General features: G+C 30.2%; 2 protein-coding genes across 2 annotated transcripts in view; both read left to right on the forward strand.

The window, feature by feature from the left end:
* LOC107439401 (pancreatic triacylglycerol lipase-like) overlaps positions 1-6,169 on the forward strand; it is a 21,123-nt gene extending 14,954 nt beyond the window's left edge. The window contains exons 7-8 of the mRNA XM_043051299.2: positions 4,555-4,659; positions 5,793-6,169. Of these exons, the coding sequence (XP_042907233.1) occupies positions 4,555-4,659; positions 5,793-6,061 (374 nt within the window). The 3' untranslated portion in view covers positions 6,062-6,169. The remainder of the gene's footprint in view (positions 1-4,554; positions 4,660-5,792) is intronic.
* The window catches only part of LOC107441030 (ERI1 exoribonuclease 3), an 89,060-nt gene that overhangs the window by 35,854 nt on the left and 35,667 nt on the right, over positions 1-17,539 (forward strand). The window lies entirely within an intron of this gene.

Below are 17,539 nucleotides of genomic sequence, written 5' to 3' on the forward strand. Positions count from 1 at the left end.
AACTACAAATATTATACTAAGAAATATATACAACAGCATTTAAAGTTCGTATATTCAAATTCAATAACTACTAATTAAAGTCTCTTACAATAATGTTTAAAAATTTCAGTCTAACATTATACAATAAAAAGATATTACTATACATTAAGTTTAAATTTTAAGTAGTGCAAAGCAAAGCAGTTGACCAAATAAGAGAGGAAATTGTACATTACCAAATTCAAGCAGTTATTCCAAATTGTAAAACAACGGATAATAGCGTATCCAAAAACATAATAAACACAAGGGTCACCAATTGAGGGGGAGGAACCCTCTCATATTAAGTTGAAGACAACTATGACAACAATAAACTTAAACATTTATTTAACAACTGAACATAACAAGCTAAAAACAGAAACATAAAAATTAAGTAAGACTGTGTGGGATAGAGACTGAGTAAAGTTCGAAGCTTCTTAAATACTGGGGCAGTTCCAAGGTTGCCGATCGTGTGTTTGTAATCCCGTTGATTCTTTTGGCGCCTACGCACCATGCCTGGCGCCACATCACTCCCCACCGGAGTTTCATAGTCGTCAGATTCTGAAACGAACTCTTCTACCATACCGAGTAACGTACTTCTTTGGGTCCGGTACCTTTTCTGCCAAAGGAGACTCGGTAGTTGTAGTTGAAGAAAGGTCAGACTGGCAAGGAGAATCATCGTGGAATAAAGTATGGGGCTCGTCCAATGGCAAATACGCTGGTTTCAACCTGTCAATGGAAATCCACTTTTTCTTCGTGGAGATCTGCAAAAGATAAATTTTAGATTTTCTCTTAAGAACTGAATATGGACCATCATACGGAGGTTGTAATGGTCTCCGTACGGCGTCATGTCGCACGAACACTTGCGTACAAGTCTGAAGATCTCTAGGCACATAAACGACTCGTTTGTCATGCCAAACAGAAGCTATAGGCTTGACCTCACTAAATGCTTTACGCAACTGAGAAATCAATTCAGACTGCGAGATGTCTTTTCCCGAGTTAATAAAGAACTCTCCGGGAACTCTCAATGTTTGCCCATAGACTAACTCAGCAGAAGAGAAGTTCCAATCCTTCCGAACAGCAGTCCTCAAACACAGGAGAACTAATGGTAAATTATCAAGTCAAGAATCTGTGGTATAACACATAAGGGCTGCTTTTAATGTTCTATGAACACGTTCAATCATCCCATTGGCCTTAGGATTGTATGCAGTTGTACGAATAATTTCAACACCCAGAATTTGTGCTAATTTCTTGAAAGTGAAGGAATCCAGTTGTCTTCCCTGATCATTTGAAATTCTAACAGGAGCACCAAACCGTGAAACCCAATTAAAAATCACTGCTCGTGCTACTGTATTTGCCGTGATATCTTGCAGAATTACCACCTCAGCCCATCGTGTAAACCAATCAATTAAAGTTAAACAGTACTTATATCCACTACACACCGGTAAAGGGCCAATCAGGTCCAAATGCACGTGCTGGAACCTAGCATTAGGCACAGGAATTTTGCCCAATGGTGATATTACGTGTCGGTGTATTTTAGCCTTTTGGCAACTTAAACAAGTGCGACACCACTGAACAATGTCTTTTCGAATTGAGGGCCAAACATATGTACTACATAACTGTCTTAAAGTAGATCGGGCACTGATGTGTGCAAGATTATGTACAGAATCGAAAATTATTTTTCGAAATTTCATGGGTACATACAAACGAGCACTAGGTAGGGAGACATCAAAATACAAATTTACATCAGAATTAGTCAAAACAATTAATTTAAATTTAAGATTAGTAACACCTGGATTTTTTAAATATACCTGCAATTCCTGCTGCAACTTGCACATAATCAATTTTGTCAGGAAAAGCAATTTCTTCCACCCTTGACAAAGCGTCTGCCACTAAGTTTTCTGCTCCTGCTAAATATCGTAAGTCACAGGTAAACTGTGATACAAATTCTAGTTGTCGTAAATGTCTAGGAGAGCACTTTTCAAAACTTTGGGCAAAGGCGTGTGTCAAAGGTTTGTGATCAGTTATAACATGAAATACCCTTCCTTCCAACATATAACGAAAATGAATTATTGACAAATAAATCACCAAAAGCTCTTTGTCATACACAGAACAGTAAAATTAAGTATGAGTGTGTGATAGAGACTGAGTAAAGTTCGAAGCTTCTTAAATACTGGGGAAGATACAAGGTTGCCGATCGTGTGTTTGTCATCCCGTTGATTCCCTTGGCGACTACGCACCATGCCTGGCGCCACACACTAATACCTGATAAAAATTTTTAAAATATATTAAATCAACTTTTGCCCTGTAAGTAAAAATATTATTTAATTAATAATACTAGATAAAAATTTAGGAAAAAATTCTGATATTTTCAACCGCCCTTTTCTTTAAATTTTTTTGAAACTGAACTGATTTTGACTTAACCTTTTGCTTACGGCTAGACCAGAACGATGGGTTTCCCAGTGCTGAGTGCCGTAAGCAAAAAGTTAAGACACCTCCATCAGCAATGTTTATTTAAAAAAAAAAGAAGACAAAGAAAAATATCTAAATGTTTCATTACTTAATTTCAGCCTTAGATGCAGCTGGTGATGTATTTTATTCCTTTCCCGAAGATTTAAAACTAGATCGAAGCGATGCCAATTTTGTGGATGTCATACATACAGCTGACGACTCACCGTTTCCAAAAGGTACGAAAAGTAAAAGAATAAAAAATTGAAATGTGTTTCAAGAACTGTGAATTAGAATTAAGTACTAAATAGGCGACTCAAATCATTGAAGTGATTCGCTGATTCGTTTTTGAGACTGCCATTCGTATTTGTCAATTTTGGTAATTCAATTCGAATAATTTACTTCACTCGGTTAAATTACATCGCTTGATTCAAGTTATGATTTGATTAACTAATTGAATTAGTGATTCGAATAGGACATTTCATTCTCTATATGAAATCATCAAAGTGATTCGTTTTTGAAACGCGCATTCGTATTTATGGACTTCGGTCATTCAATTTAAATAATTTATTTCACTCGGTTAAATTACATCGCTTGATTTAAATTATGATTTGATTAATATTTTGAATTAGTGATTCGAATAGGACATTCCATTCTCAACATGAATTCATCAAAGTGATTCGTTTTTGAGACCCTCATTCGTATTTATGGATTTTGGTGATTCAATTCAAAAAATTTATTTCACTCGGTTAAATAAATTTTTATTTAACCGAGCTTAAATTTTTATTTATGAGCTTAATCATAATTTGAATCAAGCGATGATTATATCAATCATCGCTTGATTCAAATTATGATTTGATTAATATTTTGAATTGGTGATTCGAATAGGACATTCCATTCTCAACATGAATTCATCAAAGTGATTCGTTTTTGAGACGCTCATTCGTATTTATGGATTTTGATAATTCAATTCAAGTCATTTATTTCACTCGGTTAGTTTGTATCGCTCGATTCAAATTACGAATTCGATTAACTTATTGAAATAGTGATTCGTATAGCAGATCCTATTCTCTATTTGAATGAAGCATTTGATTTTATATTCGAATTATTTATTATCATTATTTGAATCACCAAAGGGTTATTATTTCATTTATATGCAACTCTTCCAATGAATCAGTTCTATTATACGTTATTAGTACTAATCAACACTACTAATTTCCAATATTAGCATTCGGTATAAAGCTAAATACATTTTGACTCTGGTTCAAGTCTGTCGATTCAGCATCGTTATCATGATTCAACTCAATTTAAATAAGATACAATATTTTGATTTTAATATTGACTGAAATTATTGGAGCAAAGCCTTAGCTTTATGAATGATTCAGTTGATCTTTATTTCATTTTAATAAGCTACAGCACATAGTCCTATAAACCTCATCATGCCAAGGATTTTTTGATTTCTGAAAATATTCACTAACCAGTCAGATCTCCAGATCTAAATCTGATATACGTTGTATTTTCATTACAAGTAAAATTCAGTCTTAAATCTTAACTCTTCCTAGAAAGTATATAAGAGGTTTTATGAAACGCATATCTACATAGGTAGCAATATATTAGTTGAATAGAGAATATACTCGTGGGTTTCTTCATAGGCAGCAATATATTGGTTGAATAGAGAATATACTCGTGGGTCTCTACAAAGGCAGCAATATATTGGTTGAATAGAGAATATACTCGTGGGTCCCTATCTATAGGCAGCAATATATTGGTTGAATAGAGAATATACTCGTGGGTTTCTATCTATAGGAAGCAATATATCGGTTGAATAGAGAATATACTCGTGGGTCCCTATCTGTAGGCAGCAATATATTGATTGAATAGAGAATATACTCGTGGGTTTCTATCTATAGGAAGCAATATATCGGTTGAATAGAGAATATACTCGTTGGTCTCTATCTTTTTAATAACGATGATAAGAAAATAGAAACATTATTTTACTTAAAAGTTGTTTTTGGATTTATTACATACTTTTATACATAAAAAGCCATGGTGCGAATTTCTGGTACATTGATGAAAATTTTTCTCAATACATAGGTCTTGGTTACTACTACCCTATTGGTCACTTAGATTTCTATCCAAATGGAGGAATGTTTCAACCTGGCTGCGAATCAGTTCCAACAAATTCTTCAATGTCTTCAGGTAAGCAAGTGTAATATATGAATGAGGATATGCAAGGTGTTTTGTAATCGCCACTCTTAACTTACAATTTTATAATTCTTGTCAAACATTAAGAAAAAATTTTGTTGGTTGCAAATTTATATATTTAAACTATATAAAAATACATAAAGAATTATAAACTCAGAATCACTGTTGAGGAAGGAGAGATGGAAACATTGTTGGCTGGAGGAAACATGAAGTTGTTCCTAATAATTTCTTTTCGCCTCCTCCCTGTTTACTCTAACAGAGCTTTACATTCTTCAATAAAAATTCTTTAGATATTAAAAAAGTTTCTGAATTTTTCAGTAGCTTAAATATTAATTTGAATACCAATGTTTCTATTTTTTTTGGAACAAGGATTCTAAAAGTGCAAATTAATGGCGTATGAGTTATGAAACAAATTGTTTATGTATGTTTGAAGCATAGAAGCAAAAGCTTTTAATTGTGTCTCATAATCGGTGGCTATATAACATCATTGCACGTTTCGCAAATTTAGGACGCTCTTCTGAAGAAAAAAATAAATAAAAAAAGTAGAAAAAATGTCGTATTCTAAAAAATATAAAAAAACAGTTAAAACCAAAAATTCTTGAGTTCAATTAATATTTATTTAACGTTTAAACGTACTTTACCAGCTCACTGAATGCGGAATTTTATTCCTATAAACCACATGCTACAAAATTTTTTTACGTCGGTGAGTTTTCAAAGCCAGACATAGCTCGAAGTGCGCGTTTACGAAAATGGAAACAGCAAAAAATTCGCCATTTTAGTTTTCAAATAAAATTTAAAAACTAAACGGGGAATTACCTGATTTCTTTTTCTTTCTTATTTAAACACTAAGTATAATCATCACAGGCATAATGAGAAAATGCTTATTTCAAGCTGTGACCATTTTCCTAAACAAGCATTTTGAGATTTGTTCTTTTTTTGTAAACACGCATTTCGAGCTGTGACCATTTTCCTAAACAAGCATTTTGAGATTTGTCCATTTTCGTAAACACACATTTCGAGCTGTAACCAATTTTCTAAACAAGCATTTCGAGATTTCACTTTCTTTATATCACTTTCAGCTTATAGGATTTTAAGCTTACATTGACTTTTTTAAAATTTTGTTTTAGAGTTGAAAGAAGCTCTCCATACTGTCTGTATGCATCTTAAAAGTGTAAAGTATTACATAGAATCAATATGTGAAAAGAGATGCCTTTTCGTAGGTGTTATGTGTGAAAACTACGAAAAATTCGAAAAAGGAATGTGCACAGAATTAAATTCTGTGACGGCTCTCATGGGCCAACCTGCAACGAAACCTGTTATAAATCTGCCTCAGAATGAAATGTTTTTTCTTGAAACCAATTCTCAATATCCTTTCTGTAAACTTTATCAACCTTAAAAATTTTGATGTCTTTTTATTGTTCAAGTAGACCTTGTTAAGTTGTTTTTTTATTGTTAAAGTAGGTCTTGTTAAGTTGTCTTTTTATTGTTAAAGTATATTGAAGAATGCATTGCTAAGTTGTCTTTTTATTGTTAAAGTATATTGAAGAATATATTGCTAAGTTGTCTTTTTATTGTTAAAGTAGGTCTTGTTAAGTTGTCTCTTTATTGTTAAAGTATACTGAAGAATGTATTGTTAAGTTGTCTTTGTATTGTTAAAATGTATAATTTCTCTTTAAGCTTAATTTGCAAGTGAGACATCTGAAGAATTTATGGCCAAATTTATATGTCACTATTCTAGCTCTATTTAAATGCAAAGTGCACAAAAAAATAAATAAATAAGCGGACCACCCTGAATAACTTTTGATCTAAAGATCGGATCTTCACGTTCTAGGATTCAATTTTAAAGGTTCAAAGAGTTGACCTCAAATATGCTAATTAATTAGTGCACTTGCGAAATCAGACGCAAAAAGGTGCTTTCTCTGAATAAACATATATTCTTTTCGATGAATTCGAATTTTTGACCACCAAATTAAAGGGGCAAACCGCAATCTAGGAAGTATAGTCCCAATAGAGCGGGGCAAAGTTTGGACCCCTATTGTTAGTTTTACATTTTGCGTATTTCGCCATATCTCGAAAAATATTTAAGCGAATTAAAAATTTTTTTCTTCCTGCCATTATAAAATTCATTTAGCCAAAGATAATTCCGTACAAAAACAACTTTTACTATACATTAATTATTTTTTATTATTTTATTTAATAATAGTCGAAAAAGTTCTGGAATTGTAAGGTATACAATTTCTTACAGAATTTTAAAGAACGCTGTTTTGCATGGTAAAATATAAAATTTGAGCATAAAAAGTCCGAAAGATCTCGAGAAAATGAATTTTAGAAATACGACTTTTTCAAAATTTGATTTCTCAGATACTATTCGACCGATTTCGCTCCTATTTTGTATTTTGCCATGCGAAATTATATTCTTCAAAATGATGCGAAAAATTGCTTACCTTATAATTCAAAATTTATCCGCCTATTCTTAAATAAAGTAATAAAATATAATCGCTGAAAGTTATACTCAATGTTATATTTTGCACGGAATTATCTCTAGATGAATGGATTTTGTAATTGTGTGAAAAAAATTTTCAGTTTGCTTAAAAATTTTTAGAGATATGAAAAAATACGCAAAAAGTAAAATTAACATTGAAGGGTTCAAACTTTGGACCGCTCTCATGACCAAACTATTTGGACCATTTTTCCCAAATTGCGGCTACCCCCAATACTTTGAGAGTTAGAAATCCGAATCCGTCGAAAAAAGGTATGTTTATTCAGCGAAAGTATGTTTTTGTGTGTGATTTCGTAACTTAAAATGTCATCTGCACTAATTAATTAGCATATTTGAGATCACCCCTTCGAACTATTGGGATTGAGTCCCAGAACGTAAAGAACCGATCATTAGATCAAAAGTGGTGCGTTTTTCATTTTGAGCACTGTACAGTGAACATAATGAAAATGATATTACCCTAAATAACTTTTGTTCCTAATGATTGGATTTTCACGAACTTAGTGCTAACCTAATGGCTGAAAGGGGTGACCTGAAATATACCGATTAATTAGTGTTAATTATTAATTAAATTAAATTTTGTGTGTCGTGAAAGGGACACATGAAAGCGTATTTTGATCCAGTAAAGATATCTTATTTTTCAATGAATTTGAATTTTTGACATCAATAGAGGGAGGGGGGAGGGAGTGCAATCCGGAGCATATGGTCCTAATAGTTTAGTCAGGAGAGTGACCGAGATTTCGTGCCCCCTAATGTTAATTTCACTCCTAGTGTATTTTGCTGTATCTCTAGAAGATTTTTAAATAAGTCAAAAAAAAAAAAATTGCACGCAATCATGAAATTTGTTTATCCAAAGATAAAGTCATTAAAAAAAATGAAGTTTAATATTTTTTTTTTTTTTAACAATAGTCAAAAATTTTTTGAACTAGAAGCTATTAAAAATTTTACGCCACTTTGAACTGAGTAACTTTAAATAACGAAATACATTGGACCAGTAAGATTGACGCGTAGTTCGTGAAACTTCGCTCATTACAACAAAAGTTATTTTGCGTGATTTCTTTCTCTTAATTTTTATTTTGCTCACTATTCAAGGCGTTCCATCATTACCACCCTTAAAATACATTTTTAGAATGTTTGTCAAAAATGAAGCCAAATAAATGGACACATTTGAATTGTTTGAAGTGAGGAAAAAATAATGACCGTAACCGTATCAAAACCTGACAAATAGAGTTCACATAATCATATATTCATAGTAGGGTTAAGCCTAAGTTAGGTGGACATAATCATATATTCATAGTAGGGTTATATAATATATTCATATATTCATATCATATATTCTATGAATCATATATTCATAGCATAAGTCTAAGTTAGATGGACATAATCATATATTCATAGTAGGATTAAGTTAGATGGACATAATCATATATTCATAATAGGGTTAAGTCTAAGTTAAATGGCCAAAGAGGAGAGATGGCCAGTTTAAATATCTCTAATATTTTTTAACATATTGCAGCAGATGTAATTTTGAAAGCATTGCTTATCGTGACACCAAACAGTTTGCAAAGTTAAAATAGTTTTTTTTTTTTTTAAATATAGAGATGGAATAAATTTCGGGAATTAAGTATTCTGTTGTTTTTTAATGCGTAGGCTATATTTTTTTTTAAACTATCTGGACTATTAAAGTACGTATTTAGTTCAATCTTTGTTCTTGAGTAAACAGCTGAGGAATATTATAGAGGAGTGACATTATAAATTCGGTGTCCATCGCATCATCAACTTCAGCAGAGATGGCCACTTTCCATTAATGCGCATTGACGAATCAGAGATTCCCTAAGAAATCTTAAAAAAAAGAAATATGTCTTACAGAACCTTAAAAAAAATTAAAATAGGAAGAGTAAGATAATAAGATGTTTCTTAGTAAATTAGTACTGATACATGTTTTTCGTAGTGAAGATTCTGATCCATCTAAAAACTAACATTTTCAGAGATTAAGGATTCAGGGAAGATATGGAGAGCGGCAACAAAATGGTTGGACTGTGTGGAGAAGGTCCTAAAAGTATTACGAGTAAATAGATGGAGAAATCTAGCTGCAAGTCTAACTCTCTAAAAAGAGGCAGATTGAGAAAGCCTTGGCCTGTACTGGGCTGTAGTGCTGTTAAAGAAGAAGTATTCACCACCACGCTAATATCTAACAAATAAATCTAGTCACGAAATCTTTGGGTTTGGTAATGGTTTTCATTTGGCATGGTTCCGTTTCGGAATTTGAAGATAAAAGATAATAATAAAAAAAAACCTTTTTTATTTTAATATTGAAACTACATTTTAAAATTTTTGAGGACCGTACGAACCCTTCCATATTACATTCCGATTTTACAGACCTAACATATTATCCGATTGAACCATGTAGTCCACCAAATAGAGCCCTACATTTTATCCGATTCAGAATTTTATGAGTATGAGTGTGTTAATAATTTTGTCTTTTGTTATGTAATAAGAATGGAATATAATGTATCTACCTATAAAAATTCACAATTTTGTTTGTAAATAAAAAAATAAAAAAACGATGTATAAAAGATATTTGCATTCTTTTTAATGATATTTGCATAGCATTTTAGTTAGTTTGTCAGAGCTATCAAAGGAAATTCTCCTAAATATTCAGTATTTTGGGTAGTTTTGTTGTTAATCTTAAATTGATGCTAAGAAAGAAAATATTCGGTGTGTACCGTGCGCAAAAAATAAAAATAAGCGGATCACCTTAAGTAACTTTTGATCTAATGATCGAAGTTTTACGTTCTAAGACTCAATCTTAATTGCTTAATTATGCTAATTAATTGAAGTAGACGATATTTTAAGTTACAAAATGAGACACAAAAACCTACTTTCTCTGAATAAACATACCTTTTTTACGACGTATTCGAATTTCTGACCTCAATAGTTTGGTCAGGTGAGCGATCCAACATTTGGACTCTTTAATGTTAATTTTTCCTTCTGCGTATTTCACAGTATCTCGAAAACTATTCTAAACGAATTTAAAATTTATATCATACAATTATAAAATAAGCGGCAATTATAAATGAATAACAAATGAAGATCCGATTGTTAGATCAAGAGCAATTCAGGGTGGTCCGGTTTTTGCACACAATACAAGCAAAAAAAAAGCATTAAGGAACATTAATATAACAAATTCTCTAATTTTCTGTTAAATGAAATTATTTTTTGCAGAATTACAATATACAGAAAAAAAAGTAAAACTTTAAGTTTTTTCAAAAGAAATCAAGTCTTAATACGATTTTTAGTTTTTTATTATGTTTGTCCTTATTTTAACAAAACCGACACTTACCGTCTTACAGTTCTTTCCATGAATTACTAAGTTTAAATATATTTGGGAATTAAATTTCTTTAAATCACGCAGCTGGTACGCGAACATCAGTTGTTTAACTTGAGGAAATTAAATTAACCTTAATACTAGGTATGCGAGTGACCATCGGTATCAACGTCTGAAAGAATTTTTCGTGATAGCGGTACGAACTATTATGTTAACCAGATTTATTGAAATCGATTTAAATGACAGAAAAAAATTGTAACGATACACTGATTGCGAATTTCCGGCCATAAAATGAAACCTATATTTAAAGTTTTAAAAATAATTTTCGATTAACCACTTGCAATTTTGACTTTCCAAATAATATTATGCGTGTCTCTAAATACTGGTTTAAAATTTAGAAAATTCGGAACCTACATGAGGGTACTGACTGAATTTCACAACTGGCGAGAAGCTTTGGTATGAATCTTATTAAAACATTTGGAGAATGTGTGAATTATTTAAAAAAAGATAATAATAAAAAATTTCATAAAATATAAAAAAAAAATATATATATACTAATTCAGCAACATACAATCTTCAATTAGTATTACGTTTTTCTAGCAGATGTCGCTACCGTCTGTTGTACTTCTTTTAGTCATTGGAAAAAGAAAAAAAGAGAGATAAACATTTCTTCGAGAAAACTATTATGCATATATTTACGCATAAAAAATGTTTACATTACTTAAATTTGAAATTCAAAAAAATTTTACTTCAATCAAACTGTTCCTTATTTTAAAAGAAATTTTGTACAGCATAATTAAATTTTTTTATTATTAATGTAAATTAAAGCCATTTCAAATATATTAAAGCACCGTGTTATTATAAAGTAAAAGCAACGTGTAAAATTTTAACTGGAATAGTTATTCTATTAAAAATTAAGTTAATATACTTTATTTATTCATTTATTAATTTAATCATGATAAATTGTATTATGAAACTATTCCTTGCAAATTATAGTGCTGCCATCTGTAGAGAAAGTGAATAATGTTTTAGCAATAATTTACTTTCTTCGATCTGAATTAATTCTCTAATAATTAATTTCATCAAATTTAGCAAGGGGTATTTAAATCAAACAAATGTATTTTCAACTAAAAGCGTAAAAACAAGATACTGATTCAACTAGTTTCTAATGATTTTAAAATAATTTATTAATAATGTAGGTTACTCAAACAATAGACAGGAACAGAAAAAAAAAAAAATGAAAAATGTACAATGCGCGTGAAAAAAACAACAACAACCGTGCATTTTGAATAACTTTTGATCTAGTGATTGGATCTCCGCGTACAAGGACAATTTTAAAGGGTGATCTCAACTATGCAAATTAATAAGTGCGGCCAATTTTTTATTCCGTCTATTATTTTTTATGAGCTATGACCGGATATACTTTGTTCGTAACGCTATATCGCTGAAAGAGAAAAAAAATTATAATAAGAAGCGAAATTATTTATTCTGGAATCCCAAATAATCTCCCGTCAATCATCAATCTCTAGTTATTTAATTAAAAAATAAATTCTTTATAAATGATTTAGTTAATTATTAATTTGATCCTGATAAATGGTATTGGAAAACTTCTTCTAGCAAATTATAGTGCTGCCATCTATAGAGAAAGTAAGTAATGTTTCAACAATAATTTACTTTCTCTGATCTGAATTAATTCTCTGATAATTAATTTCACCAAAGGTAGCAAGAGACATTTAAATCAAATAATTATACTATTAACTAAAATCGCAAAAGTGAGATAATGATTCAATTAGTTCGTTACAATTTATTTCAGCAATATATTTTTTTCTGATGATTTTACTTGGAAATAATTTATTAAAAATACAGGCTACACGAACAATAAACAGGAATAATACGCATATTAAGATATGATTTTATATAAATATATTTTAAATAAGTAAATAATTTAATCTACTTACAATAAACTCTCGTTTTTTACATTTTATACACGAATATTATTATTATTGCTCATTTCTTATTATTTATTTATTTATTACTTCTTTTTATTAACAATGAGTAGGTTTTTATTTACCTTTTCGATCAATCACGGATTATAATGTTTTAAAAATGTGTAAATTAATGACGTTGCTCTGGGGCGGTTGTTTTTAAAGTCACTGCCGCTGCTCAGGTACTTTCTTTTAACCTCTAATTAAAGATATCGGTTAAAATGTTTTATAAATAAACTGAAAAAACTTAAAGAATAAATATTTCCATAAAACAATTTCTATTTAAATAGATATATGTTTTTGAATGAGCACAGTCGATCTAGTTTATAACGAGAAGATTGCTGAGATAATACGCTCGAGGCCGAGATAATTCACGAGTTGAACCAAGCAGACAATGAATTTTTTTTAAAAGACGATTAAGCATTTCACGATAATTGAAAATATCTTCATGCAATAGTTTTAAAATTTTTGTTGCTGGGAATGCAATTTATAAAATTAAATTCAAATTTACATCGTGATTCGTAATAAATTTGAATAAAATCATGAAAAATTTTCATGATTAAATCATGAAGTCATTAAAAAGTGGCTAATAATAAATAAATACAAAAAAAAACACGAAGAAAATTAAGAAAAACAATAAGTTTCATTTAATCTGGCAATCTTGTTACGAAAATATTTTTTAAATCATTCTTGAAATATTTCCTGTTCATGTAAGTACATTTGAATTCGCAACTCGCTTTATAGATTTTGTTTTATTCTGTTTTTTCTTTTTCTTTTCTTTTCTTTTATTTTCTGTTTTTACGTATTATTTTTACTTATTGTGTTTTATTTTATTTGTTGTAATTTTTATAAAATTTTTTTTTGAGTGCTCCTTACATTATTGTATTAATATATTTTGCTTTTGCTATATTGAAACAATATCAGAAAGCACTCTTTTTTACGGATATAATCGTGTGGGCTGATAAAAAGATTATATCTTTTATTTTCAGGATTTTTAAATTTTTTTTATCCTTTTCCCCCATCTCCCCCAGTTGTTTGTTATTTTTTTTTATTATTATTTTTCTTTCCCCCCTTTTTTCATATGTCTGTAATTTTCCTTTGTTTTGTCTTCATTTTGATAAAACTTAAACTTAAATTAAAAATATTTCTTAGAAAGTATTTCTCAAGAGAAGACAATGTTCTTAGGATATTTCCTAAAACAGTAAAAAATTTTCTATTGAATTATTTTGGATTATTATCTATCTTATCTACAAGTTGTTTAGTTTTCGAAAATTTATAATAGAAAAAGGTTAAGGTTAAAAAATATTCTTGCAGAAAACTCATATGAAAGAGCATAATTTTTCCTTCTTAGAATTCCTGGTTTTAGATAAAATGTTCTTCAATAGATGGCTCTGTAGATAATTAATGTCTAAATCAAAGGAAAATGCAAGCTTGTAATTTTCAAAATATTTTAATGAATGCAAACAGCATTATAAAGTCTTTGGAATATCAACCGTTAATCGGAAACCAAACAACATTCCGTTAAAACAACCGAGCGTAAGAATAATTGACGCTCTAATACTTGAACCTACTATCATAAACACTCATGTTGTATAACAACCCAGCACGTACTACATCAGACAATAACGGAAAGAGGACAAAGGCATTTGCAGCGATGCAAGTCGAAAAATGTTTAAACTAAAATTTTCTTTAAAAATAATTGTGTAAGATAACTTGTTAACTAACTTGTCGTAAGATTTTTTTTTAAAATTTCAATCTTTCTTATACTTTTAGAGAACTCATCAGTCTGATTTTAGACACGACTATCTTTCACTAGATATTAAAATAAACCACCATTACACTAAGCATCGGTTCTAATAATAAAGCTCCCCAAATTGTGATGCAATGATTGAGAGAAAACACCATGTGGATAATTTTTTCAACAAATTTTACAGTGGCTCATAAAAGAAGATAAATATAAGTTTAAAATTTTTCTACACGCTTTGAACTAAAAGGGTACTCCAAATACAATTATTCGAATCAATAATTTAGGTCGCTTAAGTCTGATTAAAGTTAATTTCACTCTGTGTCTGATTAAAATTAAAGCAACGAGAAAAGTGTAAAAATAATGGTACTTAAAAAAAGCATACATTCCTTTCGGTACCATTATTTCCTAAGGACTTATTACTTTAGAACAGTGCTTCCCAACGTGTGGTACGTGTACCCCCAGGGGTACGGGAACAGTTTAGCGGGGGTACGCGTTCTTATACCAAAAATCTTGCAACAAACGGAATTTTCAAAAATTTTTATTGAAAAATAAAGCTATCCATGAAAATTTACGATTACGTATTTATCTATTGGCTATTTTTTGCAGAATTAACAGTTAATACAGCAGCCAGTTGTGATTTTCAACTTCTGTGCAATTTTTTTTACAGTAAAAAATACATTAATTTTTTTTATTAGTGGTACACAACGTTACGAAAAATTTACAAAGGGTACACAGAAGTCAAAAGTTTGGGAAATACAGCATTAGAAGGAAAACAATAATAAAAAGAAAATGAAATTAAAACATTCGATTCGCCTGAAAAATTAATAAAATTTTTAAATCATTGAAAGATTGAATACTATTTAGAAAAATCTAAAATATTGATTACGTTTGCTCAACAGTTCTTTTTAAGCCTTCTACTTTTCAATTACTTATATTACTTCTCTAACTTTTAATTAATATTTCACAGAAAGTTTAAACATAATCAATTATAAATTCCAGTCAGTATTGTATTGACTAAATACTTATTACCTGAAAGCAAAGATCCATGGAAAAGCTCTAATGCAAATGTCTATGAGTAAATATCATTATTGATGTTGAACTCACAATGGATAGATATATTCTAATGATTATTTACTCGGATAGTCTACTTCAAAGCTTTGACAGAGAAATATACGTTTAAAGCGAAAGCTATAAAGCTCGAACAACTTCTAAAGAGCTTTAGCCCTATAACTTTCCACAGACGCTTGGCTAAGTTTAATTAACGTGCTTTGGCAACAATGTTTGATTGTTCGAATACTTTGTAGTTCCGAAAATGGAGTTACAATTATTTATGACATTTAGCTTCAGATCTGTATTTTGCTGAAAATTTGTTTTTGAATATGGTTCGAATATAATATAAGTTAGAATAGATTGTTTTTGCATGCATCCTAAACATCTTTTTGAACATAAAATAATTGCATGTTCAAAAAGATGTTTAGGATGCATCCTAAATATTGGAATGATACATTGCCGTACAGTGCGCAATAAATAAATAAATAAATGAATAAATAAAATTAAATAAAAAAATAAAATAAAATAAAATAAAAAAGCGGACCGCCCTGAATAACTTGATCTAATGATCGGATCGTCACGTTCTAAGACTCAATCTTAACGGCTCGAGGGGTCACCTCAACTATGTTAATGAATAAGTGAAGACGATAAGTTACGAAATCAGACGTAAAAACGTACTTTCTCTGAATAGGCATAAATTTTCTTCGAGGAATTCGGATTTGCTGGTTAACGGTTAAGCAACCAGTGCGATAAACTGATTGTTTAACCGTATCAGGTGTAAGCAATTAATAAACGGCTTATTTTACAGTTAACAGTTTAAATACCTTCTTATTTACAGTAATTTGACTCTTTTCTTTTTATATGGTAAAATAACAATTAAATAAATTGTTTAACCATTTTTTCTGAGAAATTTCTGACAAAGTATTTAACACAAAACACTTATTTATGCCACTATAGCAAAATAATTTGATTATGAAATCAAGTAAAAAAAGAAATATGTCTAAGTATATTAAACATGACTAGGTTTCAGTTCTTTAAAGGTATAAAGTTAAAATAAATCTTTTTTCTGACCTCAAATTAAACTGAATAAATAAACTTAAATTTTTTATAGGTATTAAAGGTTTATAGACAACACTAATTATTAAGTGTAATTACTTCATCGAAATTCGCAATATTAAACGCACAACACTTACTTATGCCGCAAACAGCTAAATAATTTGGTTATAAGTGAAGAAATATGTCTAAGTTTATTAGATTTTCAGTCAAAGAATTTTACAACTAATAAAATTTAACGATAAATCACTATAGCACCAATTAAACAGCATTTTATTATTCAGAATTCAACTTATCCTCGGGTAATAAATTTTTATTTTATGTTTTAACCCATTTTCCTCTGAAATTAAAAAAGAGAACTTGGAGTTTCTTTAAAAATAAATATTTATCAACCTCTAATAAAAGATTACAAAACGTCAGGCATGAAAGTTCTTGTAAAAGTAAAAGTTCCGTCAATTTTGCCCCCGACACAGACAGAAAAAAAATATTATCCATCAGGACAATAGATTTCAATAGATATAGGAATTGAATAAATCATCGCGGTTAATGTTCTATGAAACATCGCCAATGAAGGGGATAATATTCGATAGATTCAAAAGAGTTGATACCGTTTCAAAACAATCTTGTTTCATCTCACAGAAAATTGTATGCCTTTCGGATTTTTTGGCTCTAGTAGTTGAGCTAAACGCTTTTGGTGAAAAAAAATCCTTGAACTGTGATTTTTCTGAGAATCTATTAGCATCGCCACAAAGAGGAAGCGAACGGTGAACATAGCTGAGCAGTTGGATGAAAAGTTTAAGATGTCAGAATCCCGTTGTGCCAACTATGACATTAAATTTAATGTTTTGCTTCTGAAACGAAAATGAATTCATGGGCACACGTGAAAAGAATATGACGTAAATGTTGAATGAATAGAAAAGTCGATTCGGCAATCGATTCGACAGGTATCCCAGCCATAAATTTTCGGGTGGTCATCATCTCGGGAAGAACACTTCATGCCATAAATTTTCGGATGGTCATCATCTCGGTAACAACACTTCATGCCATAAATTTCCGGTCATCATCTCGGCAGCACAATTTCGTCTAATAAATTTTCGGTTTATCGGTTATCATTCGAAATATTATTATCTCAGTAACATTATTCTGTGCAACAAATTTTCGGTTGGTCATTATCTCAGGATCAAAATTTCGCACAATAAATCTTCGGATGGTCA

This window comes from Parasteatoda tepidariorum, chromosome 6, assembly GCF_043381705.1.
Source record: "Parasteatoda tepidariorum isolate YZ-2023 chromosome 6, CAS_Ptep_4.0, whole genome shotgun sequence".
Classification (NCBI taxonomy): Eukaryota; Metazoa; Arthropoda; class Arachnida; order Araneae; family Theridiidae; genus Parasteatoda; species Parasteatoda tepidariorum.